General features: G+C 40.4%; 1 protein-coding gene across 5 annotated transcripts in view; it reads right to left on the reverse strand.

Annotated features, from left to right (window-relative positions):
• Nucleotides 1-668: 668 nt before the first annotated feature.
• CARD11 (caspase recruitment domain family member 11) overlaps nucleotides 669-12,446 on the reverse strand; it is a 137,229-nt gene continuing 125,451 nt past the window's right edge. For all 5 annotated transcript variants that reach the window (XM_074203924.1, XM_074203926.1, XM_074203928.1 and 2 more), the window contains 3 exons: nucleotides 11,635-11,759; nucleotides 9,007-9,122; nucleotides 669-6,343 (listed from right to left, as the gene is read on the reverse strand). In XM_074203924.1, coding sequence (XP_074060025.1) covers nucleotides 6,139-6,343; nucleotides 9,007-9,122; nucleotides 11,635-11,759 — 446 coding nt within the window. In that variant the 3' untranslated portion in view covers nucleotides 669-6,138. The remainder of the gene's footprint in view (nucleotides 6,344-9,006; nucleotides 9,123-11,634; nucleotides 11,760-12,446) is intronic.

The following is a 12,446-nucleotide window of genomic DNA, read 5'->3' on the forward strand; positions in this document are numbered from 1 at the left end:
TCTTTATTTTTAATTCTGTCACAAAGTATAATTCACTGGTTAGGTGGGAGAAGGATATATTCTGAAATGATGGTGATATGAAAACAAACTATATCCCTAAAAATTAAGAACTTAATAATTATACTTAAAACAAAAAATTTAAAAAAACTGTACATTTACATAAGTAGGAATGTTGAAGAGTATCCTTCATTATATACTCCCTATATTTGTGACTGGCTAGTGACTGCCTCCTCCTCCTCCTAAATTTTAATATCCAGGAAAGCAAACTTAGCTTGAAAGAAATTTCCTGTGAAGTAGACCCTGGTACTGCTTCCCTGAAAATCTCAACTTGGCAAAATTTTAGGATAGTACAGCAGTAGTCCCTGAGTGATGATACTTGCTCGCTGAGTCTCTGAAGAAATGCCATTTGAAGGTGAACATAACTTCCCTGCTGGTACAGCCTCTCTCCTGTCATCCTAAGCCTTATGGCAATCTAGGTAGGGCATACCCTCCAATCTTCCAACTAGTCTGTCTGGAACAGCTTCTTGGCTCCCTAGGGCATCCCTGACATCCCTGGGTTATTTGGAAGTGGTTTAATATAAATGACTATGGGAATAGAATCTTTTGGTGAAAACTGGAACTGATTTCCAACCAACTTTACAGGGCTGCCCACATCCCACCCCATTCCATCCCCTTCCACCTCTCCACATCCCTTTCAAACCTGCTTACGTGATGACCATTACTGGTTTGCCAGCAGCCCCCACAATGGGGGCAGAGGGCTAGTAAGACCATGTCATGAGTCTTCTTTGAAATTCCTCCATAATCTAATTCCTCAGGGTTCAGAGCTGTCTCCTGCTAACCTTAACATCACCTCCTGGATGGAGCAAACCCAAATGGAATGCTTCATCTCAAACACCCCTATCCCTTCTCTGCTCCACATCTTTTCCTCTACTTCATCTTATTAGCACAAATAATACACTGCATCTCAGGAAGCCTGAGTGGGCTTTAAATTACTTTAAAATACACAAACCACCTTCCCCTATCATTCCCAAAGTTAAACCTATTTCTGTCCCCAGGCCCCTTTCCTACCAAATGAGATTTACATAGAAGGCATGCATGTGTTTGGCTCTACTGAACACAATGGGATAGAGGATTCTGAAATGAAATAAGTAAAAATCAAAATAAATCAGCAAGCCTTTTACGCCAATGTTTTTTCCAAGCACGTCTGTCTCCTCTTTGCTAAGTGCTTTACAGGGAAACACTGTTTCTAAGTACAGACACAATGCCTCAGCTTGGAGAAAATTTACTGTTTAACTTCAGCTTTTAACAAGATAGAAGTTGAAGTCCTTCCAGCCTTCAACTCCCCACATTTAGCAGTTTATTTGGCCTTAAATAAGCACAGGAGGACCTTGAGAAACATGGCCTTTTTCTCTCCAAAACATCAAATTTGTTTCCAGGGGCAGTTCCAGCAACAGGAGGCATCTTCAATTTACTCTGGAAGGACATTTTGGTTTAGAAGAAATTTTCTTTGTATGTGTGGCTTCTTCTACATGATATGGGCCTCTAAGAAATCCACTGGGTCTGAAATGGACCTGAAAAGAAGATGGGATGAAGAGGAAGAGTCTTTTTCAAAATAAATAGCAAAATAAATGCTACTTATTTATTTCTCTGATTTCTATTATTTTAATTTCTGAGGTCTTCAAATAATAGAATGTTGGCACAGAAAGGGCCTAAAGAGATCTGTCTCAGAGATCAGTAGATAGTAGGGCAATTCTCCTTTATTCTCTTTTTGAGTTTGGGGGTTTATGACTGAGAAACATGGACCATGAAGTCTTACCCCAAGGTCAAACATTCAGAAGTTACAATTTACCCCCCAATATCTGGGACTGCATATAAAGAACAATCAATTAGCAGAACTTACATATCTAATAGGGATCCTAGACACCTAGTCATTTTTTTTTGTCAAGGCAATGGGATTAACTGACTTGCTCAAGGTCGAACAGCTAGGTAATTATTAAGAGTTTGAGGTTAGGGGTGGCTAGGTGCTGCAGTGGATAGAACACCGACCCTGGAGTCAGGAGGACCTGAGTTCAAATTTAGCCTCAGACCAAATTGATTGGGCGCTTGTGTGGCCTTGGGCAAGCCAATTCACCCCATTGACTTGCAAAAACCTTAAAAAAAAAGAGTCTGAGATTGAATTTGCACTCAGATCCTCCTGACTCCAGGATCTGTGCTCTTTCCACTGTGCCACCTAGTTGTCCCTATTCACTTTATTTTATTTTATTTTAATTTTTTAGGTTTTTGCAAGACAAATGGGGTTAAGTGGCTTGCCCAAGGCCACACAGCTGGGTAATTATTAAGTGTTTGAGGTCAGATTAGAACTCAGGTACTCCTGACTCCAGGGCCAATGCTCTGTCCACTGCACCACCTAGCCCCTCATCCCTATTCACTTAAAAAAAAAATTGCATCTGTTATTTCATTGGTGTAGGGAAAGACCAGAGAGCAAATATTCTCTTCCAAGGCAGGTTTTTCCCTGCTCTGAAATTCAGTTTTAGAGGGAGTTAAGTGATTAGTCCAAGGTCCCATAGTCTGCCTGTGTAGAGGCTGAACATAAATCTAGGTTTTTCTGACTCTGAGGCCAATCCTTCATCATACCATAGTTGTCTCTGGATCCTTCTACTCTTGGAAGCTTCCCCTCCCATCCAATCATCCACTGACGCCATCTCATGCTCAGCCTGCTATTCCTGACCTGACACCACCTGATCCAATATCCTTCATACAACTCCTAAGACTTGACCCTCCCCATTAGCCTCTTCTGGACTCCCTGCCCCAGGACCTGGACAAGTTAAATTATTTATTTTTAGAGTTTCTTCCCTAGGGTGATTGGTGATTGGGTTTATACAAGCTATCTCACTTAGCTCACTATATCTACTGGCTAACTCTAGACCACAGACCATGTTTTAGTTTCATTTCCAGTCTAGCCAGTCAACCAAGCCATCTCACAATCTGTCTGCCACCACGTATCTTTCCCCTTACCTCCATTTCCCACCTCCTAGAATGAAATACTTTTCAGATTGCCATTGCCCTATATGTATTGTCTTTTCTTTGTTAGAATGTAAGTTTCTTGAGACCACTGATTATCTCTTTTAATGAAAAAAAATACTTCTTTTAGTATTCCCAGAACTTAGTCAGTACTCAGTGCATAACATTAGGTGACCAACCTCATAAGTGCTTTTTTCATTCATTTGTTCAGTTGAATCAGGTTCAGAGTTTGGATATCCTATTACATGCTACCCCTCTCTTTTCAAAGAATATAAAGACAGAATTGGAGTTTTGTTCTGAGCACCCCTTTAGCAGAAGGATAGGTCCTTTTCCTTTCTAAGGGAGGAACACATTCATCTCAGCATAAAGAGAATCACAGCAACAATAGGGGAAATCCCAGGAGTGTGAGAATTGTTGGGACTTGGGAGAAAGCAGCTCTGCCCAAGCCTTGGTTCTGTGTGTTCATGCATCTGTCTGGCATGGCCAGAAGACCACAGCTCCCACACTCAACTTGGCTTAGGTTCTCTTGGAGGCTGCCAAAGCCCCCGATGAATGCCACAGTGCCCTGCCAACATTTCATGCTTGACTAGTTTTCTTTCTTCCATTTATAAATACCAATGCCTATACTTGGGTACCCTGGCATTATGGGAAAATCATTCTTTCCTAGGAATATTTGTACCCCATCCCAGAGCATTATGGGAAAGTGAGTCCTTTTGAATTTCAACAGCACATGCTCACTGTTCTATCTTGTTTCTTTGAAGTCCATCATTCCCCAGAAAAGAAAACTTTTGCCAGTCATCAAAGTTCTGTCTGCAGGACTAGGTGTAGCCAGCATGAGGGAAATAAAAGCAGGACAAGGAAGTTTCAAGGACAAAATGGACTTTACACTACCAAGAATAAATATCTCAAGTAGAAACTGTTCCTTTTATTGAGAACAAATAGGGTGAGAGTAATCTAGAGGGATTTTAAAAGCAAGCAGGCTAGACAATCTAACAATAGCCCCAAACACTTCCCAGCAGGTGGAGGATTTAGCAGGTTCTTTTCTCCTTAATCCTGCTCTTCCACTTCTTAGTAGGTGCAAAATGCTCCAAATGTTCCTGGCTCCCTCCCTTTCCCTTCCATTTTCCCTTTCTTATGTTCTTCCTAGTTTCTTCTATTGGGGATTTTATGACCAGGGAGCTATAGTTGGGGATGAGGGAGTAAATGGGTGATTGGAGTCACTTGAGTTGATTGTCATCTGCTTCTCAAAAGGCTACACACACTGAAAGGTGACATGATATAATGAGTAGAGGGCTGCTCTTGGAGTGAGGAGTACCTAGGGTTCTGCAGGCAGCTAGATAGAATTCTGGAGTCAGAAGACTTGGATTCAAATTCAACCCTGAATGTTTATTAGCTGTGGGAATCTGGACAAGGCAGTTAATCTGTGTTTGCCTCAGTATCCTCTTTTGTAAAATGTAGATAATAATCTAAATATAGATAATAACCCTACCTTCCAGGGTTGTCATGAGGATCAAATGAGATGATGCTTGTAAAGTGCTTAACACAGTGCCCAGTATATAGAAGGTGCTTAATTGCTGCTTTTCTTTTCCCTGTGTGTCTCTGGTAAATGCTTAACAGCTCTGAACCTTAATAAAACTTGGGGTTTGGACTAGATTGCTTCTAAGTCCCCTACTCTAAATCTATGATCCTATGATCCAGGTCTATAAAATAAAGCCAAACGTTTAGTTGAGCTCAATTAAAACCACATCTAATCATGGAATTCTGTCACAATTCTCTGGATTTTTTGGTTATGGGAGAAAGGAAATCTGGACAGATTCTCTCAAAAGGATGAAACAAAGACAAACCAGAGCTTTGAACCTGCTACTGGTGGTTTGCAAAGGAGTCCCCAGAGAGGGTCAGAGGGGTAACGTGCAGGGGGTAGAAAACAGTGAAACTGGGTTAAAGACCAAGTTTTATGATTTCTAGGGTCTCGCCTATCTCTCAGTCTATGATACTAGGATTCTATAGTTAGACTCTGATGGAGAATCAGCATGCCAGGGGGAAAGAGCCAAGGGATCAGAGGACGGGTGGTCCGAATCTCAGCTCTGTCACTGATTACTTGTATAACCCTGACCAGTCATTGTCTCTTTCTAAATTTCAATTACCTCTTCTCTAAAACAAGGTGGGGTGTGGATTAAAGGACCTCTAAGATTCCTGCCAACTCAGTCCATGACCCCATGGTCCTATAAGTCTCATGCAAATAACATTATAGAGAGACTACCTGCATTTTCTCTAGTACTCAGAAGATCTATTCATCTTGTAATTTACAGAGATTTTTGGAGCTCTTTCTGAAATGTTTGCTTAAGGATTCAGAATTAACCATAATACAGGGAAGGGGTGAGGGGGATGAAATAGATGATGCTTAAAGTTACTGCCAACTGGATAAGGGAGGAATGATGGAGAATACAAAACTTGGGGGGGGGTTAATGCAAAAAAATATAAACATCGGTACAAGTGCAGAATATCTCTTTCACTCCAACCTGGCCAGGTTACCCTCATGTGTACTTCTCAGAAAGGACCACAGATGAGAGAAGTCGTCTTACTTTTAGGGGTCCCCAGTATGACCAGGCAACGAGCAGAGTCCTGGGTGAATTACATTCAATTGCTAGTCTGGTCTGGGAGAGGACCCAGAGACCTCGGGTTCAGTGTCCTTTGGCTGAGTCCACATCTCCCTGAAGATTTCTGTGTTCTGATAACGTTAGGAGTTCTAAATGACTGGGATGGGGTCCAGGAAGTATGTGGAATATATTACTCCTAACTCCTTCCCACACTTTCTACCATCCCCACAGCTAAAACAGCTGCTGCTGTCCTTGGGGGGGCAGGAATGAGTTGGAAGAGGTGTGGGATCCTGTGATGTGGCTGCTTATCAGGGTAGAAGTTCAGTCCTTGGGGCTCCCATTACCCAGAAGCCGAGAAACTCCTCCCATCTGTGTCTGCTCCAACTGCAGCCTGAAAACAGAGCTGGCAAAGAAGCACCAGGGAGCCCTGGGCAATGCCCTGGGGGCATCTACCTGCCCAAATTCTGCTTGGTGAGGGACTGCCCATCACTGACAAATCCAATTCAGCACGAGGCCTGTTTTACAGCTGATCTTCATCAATCCAGATGGTTTTTCGTTGCTCCTCTCCTATCTTCTCCTTGATGACACGGATTAGGTCCTCCACGCTGCTCCACATGTCAACCTCCACCGATGCATAGAGACAGGGGAGGGCTTCCAGCTCTTTCTCCTTCTGACGGCACACCCTTAAAAATTCTTCCTCAGTCTCTGGCCTGGGCAGCAATTTCCTATGGCCCAAGAATACAATCAGTGGTGCCTGAGTGAAAGAAATACTTTTCCTCCAACTTGTCCTTGGCAGGAAAGAGGACCAGGACAATGGTCATGGTAATAGCCTGGATGGTTCCCCTCACTCCTCTTCAACATTTTATCATGTGTGTATGTGTGTGTGTGTGCAGGTGCATGTCTGGGTATGTGCCTCCAAGCTAGGTGGCTCAATGGATATCACCAATCCTGGAGTCAGTAGGACCAGAGTTCAAAACCAGCCTCAGATACTGCCCAGCTATGTGACTTGTCCAAGTCACTTCACCCTGATTATCTAAACAAAACTAAAAGAAAATACCCCAAAATAGAAGGTGTCAGAGGCAGGACTTGAAGGCCAAAATCTGTTTCTTCAATGAATATTCCTCAATATTTATTTTGCCTATATTTCCATTGTACATGTTTTCTCCTCTGATAGAATGTAAGCCCCTGGAGGGCAGGGACCATATCATTTTTGTCTTTAATACCCTTAGTGCTCACACAATGCTTGGAAGTGAAATGGATAGTGCTGGGCCTGTGATCTAAAAGACCTGAGTTCAAATCTAGTCTCAGACTTATTAGTTATATGATCCTAGGCAAGTCACTTAGCCTCTGTCTCAATTTCCTCAACTATAATATGACCTTTCTCCCAAGGTTGTTGTGCGGGTCATAATAATTATAAAGTTTGACACATAGTAAGCACTCTATAAATGTTAAATATTCTTCTTATTATTATGTTTTAAACTTGTTGCTATTGCTACAGTTCATGTTTTCAATTGATTAGTATTGCTACAAAGTGTTTAAGACTAGGAGGCTGAACAGAAATAATCAGAAAATTCAAAGATTCAGGAAACAGTGATATTACCATTCAATAAAACAAAGCAAACAATTACGAAGTCTTTACTCTGTGCCAGACATTGTACTAGGCATTGAGGAGGAGGGTATAAAGATAAAAATAAAATAGTCCCTGCCTTTGAGCTAATATTCTATTGGGTCTTGAATATGTGCATGTATGATGCTGGTTTAATGTTATTAATATTTTGTGTTAGTAATACATTACTATATATTAGGAATTCATGTTATTAATAATTAGGATAATCATTAATATTTCTGAGTGGCTAGTTCCTCTTTTTGACTCCATAAATTATCTTGTATATATATATATATATTTTTTTTTCCCCTCCCTCATTTAGTGATTTTTGTCAGTATATGGAACTCCCTGGTGAGGAACCTCTCACTAGTACAGATGGCTCAACTGCTCTGAAACTTAGTCTTAGAGAGTTGCTTTTTTGTCAGACTCTTGGTGACCCCATTTGGGTTTTTTTTTTAGCAAAGATACAGGAGTGGATTGTCATTTCCTTCTCCAGTTCATTTTACAGATAAGGACATTGAGACAGAATGAAGTGCCTTGCTCAGGGTCACATAGCTAGTAAGTATCTGAGAACAGATTTGAACTCAGGAAAAATCTTCCTGACTCCAAGCTCAGTATTCTAACCACTGTGCAACTCTGCTGCCCTTGAGAGTTGCCAAGGTCAGGGAGAAGTTAAATGATTTGCCCATAGTTCAACAGCCAGTAGGTCATAGATGAGTCTTGAAAGCAGATCTTCCTGATTCTGTGATTAGCTTTCTACTCACTCTATCATTCTGCTTTTCCATTTTGTATTTAAGTAGCTATTTGGTTTTTATTTATATGTGTGTGTATATGTTGTTTTTTTTCCAATAGTGTATAAATTCCTTGGGGGTAAGAATTGTTTTATTTTTATCCTTTTATTTTCAGTGCCTGGCATATATTAGGCACTTAATAAATGCTTATTAATGGACTCTTTACCTTGTGTCTATTTTATATACATTTTGTGTTTCATATATATATGTATGTATTGTCATTTTGTATGTATAAGATATGTATATATGCATATGATAGATTATCAACATTTTGAGAACAGGGATTATTTAATTTTTACTTTTCTCAGTTGTCTAGTACACAGGAGGAGCTTCATATATGCTTGTTGATAAATACTAGCTAACACATAAAATGCTTTAAGATTTACAAAGTGGTTTACATATTTAAATCACTTGATCACAGCAACCTTGTGAGAGAGCTGTTATTAGATAAATTCTTACGTTTAAATGAAGAAACTGAAGCTGAGGAAGGGTGAGACAGTTGCCCAGGTTTTGGACCCAATTCTCCCTCTATGAAACCCCTCAACTGCTGAGGTGTTCTGTGTTCATTCATATGTGCTCTGAGAATGTGCAGTCATGCAATGAGGAGGATCTAGAAAGGCTTTGTAGAGGAAGTAAGCTAGAAGCAGGGTTTTGTAAATTGAGGAAGTTTGGTAAGCCAATTAGGGAAGGCATTTTGGGTAGAGGGAGGGAGATTTATGGGTAAAGGCAAAGTCAGGAGTCAGCAAGTTGGATGCCAGAGTGGAGCTGTGTAGGAGCAAAGAGTGAAATGGTTTGGGGTGATTTCTGTGCAAGGACTAATCAGGATGGCCTCATTGATAGGGTAATGGGAATCTCTTTAGGGTCTGGTAAACCAGCCCCACATAAAGGGAGAGCATGAAGTGTTCCAAATGGCAAAGTGTTCCAAGCCTCACAGATTTTGGGCAAGATTGCTGATTGACACATACAAATATAAAAATCCCTGAGACATTACCTGAATTTCTTGATATTTTTCTCTGAAACTCTGATGAAGAGAACGATGGGGTAGATCTTCGCTTTGATCAAATCTTTTGTGCAGCTTATTCCAGCCTCCAGCAGACAATGTTTATTCTAGAAACAAAACCATCACTGTGTGACTAAAGGACAAAACTCTATTTTGCATGGGTATGTATGTCTAGGTATATGCATATGCCTGTGTGGAATGGCAAGTCCAACAGAGAAGCTGCCACAGGAAAAGGCTGCTGTCAACCTCAGCAGCTGGGGAACTGGTGAAAACCAGAAGCTAGAGATGAAAAATGAAAGTGCAGATCCAATTTAGACCAACACACCCGGAGACACACTTAATACTCCTCAGATGTCTATACATTATAGAGCACAGCCACACGTTAGATCAGGAGCCCAGGGCCTGAAATAAATTAGGCTATAAGTAGGCTCTTTAATAAAAAAAAATGGCAATGACTGTTGGCCCTTGGTGGTACTTCGGATACATGATACTGACTGCCATCAAGCATGTCCCTGGGATGACTGCACTGGTGTTCAAAGGACTTGAGAATCCTGCTAGTTGGTGAACATTTTAGTGGGCTGATCAATTCTTCGAAACTACCTTCAGGGTTATTGTATATGTCTCTTTTTAGGACATGGACACAACAATTCAAAAAGGGTATTATTACTCGACTTCCTGGTTAATCAGGAAGTGACTTTTCTTGCCTTAAGGGCACAAAGACAAGCTTGAAATACATTTTTCTTTCCTGTACCTCTTAGACTCCCTGGCTTCCTTCAAAGTTAATTTCAAATGCTACTTTCTGGGGGAAACTAATATTAGAATGCTCTTATGTCTCAAAAAAATCCATGTTTGTTCTTATCTGTTTATGTGTTATTTCCCTTAATAGAACATTAACTCTTCAAGAGTGAGCCCAGCCTAAATTCTAGTCTTCCTATATTGCCTTGAGAATCAAATAGGAACTAACTGCTATAATTGCCATTTAAAAATCTTCTCAGTATGACTCCAGTCTTATTCCTTTACACATCTCTGGTCTAGTGAAACCAACCTTCTTGATATTTTTAACATAAACAAGATTTCAAAATTTAATTTGCTATCTCCAAGTCTTCCAAATCTGGAATGCAACTCTCTTCTTGCATCCACCTTTAAGAATCCCTAGTTACCTCCAAAGTTCAGTTGAAGAACTGTCTCCTAACAAGAGGCATTTCTAGATCCCTCAGCCTCTATGCCTGGCCCTGAAATTATCTTTATTATCCCATATATAATTTGGATATACTTGTTTATTTCCATGTTCTCTCTAAAAGAATGTAAGCTCCTTGAGGACAAGAGTTGTCTCATTTTTATATCTGTATTTCCAATGTCTAACATAGTGCTTGATATATTGTTCAGTTGTATCACATTTTTTATGACATCCATGAATCATACAGGTCAATCCTTGACATACAGCAGACTTTCAAGTCTTTGAAATGTATATCTAGAAAAGGCAGTGGAGAGAGCACTGTCGGGAAGAATCATCTTCATGAGCTCAAATCTGGCCTTAGGTACTTATTAGCTGTATGAACCTAGACAAAACACTTAACCCTGTTTGCCTCAGTTTCATCATTTGTAAAATGACCTGGAGAAGGAAATGTCAAACCACTCCAGTATCTTTGCCAAGAAGACCCTAAATGGGGTCAAGAAGAATAAGACATGACTGAAAAACAAATGCCTTCTGAATTAAAGTTACTTTTAAGCTAAAAGAACATTTTGGTTCCAAATTCCAAATGCTACCTGTGTGACCTATGGCAGGTCACTTAATATTTCTAGAGTTCAGTTTCCTCATCTGTAAAATGAATATGGAAAGGAGACAGGAGATGGGTATTAAATGTAAAATTCCTGACCACTTTCCTATATGTAACTGTTCCATTTCATTGAGATGGCCAAAACCAGTCTGAGTGCTCATGTCCCCCATAGCCTAGAGTAATGCCACTAGCCTCAATTTGAGCACTTTTCTTGTCTAGGGTAAGGAATAACCTCCATGCTTAGGACTGATAGGCTCCACAAAGTACTGGCACTTGAGGACCAGAAAACAGGACAACCAAAGTGTTTGTTTAAATTGTATACATATACTTTTTCTCATCCCCTGCCAAAGACCATTCTAATCTTCCACTTTCCACTTGTTCAGCAAATGTCGTGCCTGACACCAACTCTCTCACTTTGTCTGTCTCTCACTGACACATTCTTTCTCTATCTCTGGCCCTGTTATCACAACCAGACACACACATACCTAACAATGCAAACTAGGACACAAACACCGAAAACCATTAAAAATAGAAGATGGTTCTGCTAAATAAACACCCTGGAGTCCAGTACACAAGGGCAATGAAGCAGCTGGAGAAAGGGAGAAGAAAAGGGGTGGCACAATGGGAAAGTTTATTTGGAGGTAAAGGAGAAAAGGGAACAATAAAAAAGAAAGGGAAAAACGAGGGTAAGAACTTGGAAGTAGAAGAGGAAAAGAAATAGGAATAACTTTTCCAACTCTGGCCTTTACCAAGATGGCAAATGGAGCATTAGATTTGTAAGAAAGAAAGATACACATACATAGTCAGCTCACACAGATGGCTAAATTCAACCCTAGATCACCTTGGCAGCCACAGCTTCAATATTGGCAGGAACAATGCATTCAAAGGTGTTTGGATTCTTTTCTCGGGAGAAGATGATGGTTTCTGTTCTTTCTTTTCTCAGGAACTCCTCCTTTGTTACAATATCTGAAGAGAAGGAAGACAAGGTTTTAGTTATAGTGAGGCATAATGGATAGGCAGTGGACTTGGAATGTGGAAAACCTGTGTTTAAATTGTGTCTCAGACACCATCTTCTCACCATCTGGGTCCATGGCCCTTTGTTGAGCTGTGAACTTTGGATTTCTTGGTAGTTGACCCTGCAAAAATTGCTTAACTTCTCTCAGTCTCATTTCCCCATCTGTAAAATGGGGATACTAACACCTGTCATACTACACAAGGTTGTTATGAGCTTCAAATCAGTTAAAATTCATTGAACGCTTTGTAACTATCATTACTGTTACATAACACCTAGAGCCCTGCTTATTCTTCAGAGGCTCAGATTATGTCCTATCCTTGCTGTCAAAAATTTTCCTATTACTTAGTCCACAATGACTGTTCCCTTCTCTAGATTCCTATACCTCTTATTTATTGCCTACCTTACTCATTAGACAGTTGTTATATTTGACTTTACAGCCTATTCTTAGTTCCATGGCAACATGAAGATGACCTTGGATTCTTGAAAGCTAAATGGGAAGAGATGAACCTAGATTCTTGAAAGCTATGCTGGTATAACTTCTACGAAACTTATTAATTTGGAAAAGTTGTAAGTATAAGCCTGAAATAGACCATTTATCACACACACACACAGACACACACAGACACACAGACACACAC

The sequence above is a fragment of the Macrotis lagotis genome, chromosome X, assembly GCF_037893015.1.
Source record: "Macrotis lagotis isolate mMagLag1 chromosome X, bilby.v1.9.chrom.fasta, whole genome shotgun sequence".
NCBI classification, from domain to species: Eukaryota; Metazoa; Chordata; class Mammalia; order Peramelemorphia; family Peramelidae; genus Macrotis; species Macrotis lagotis.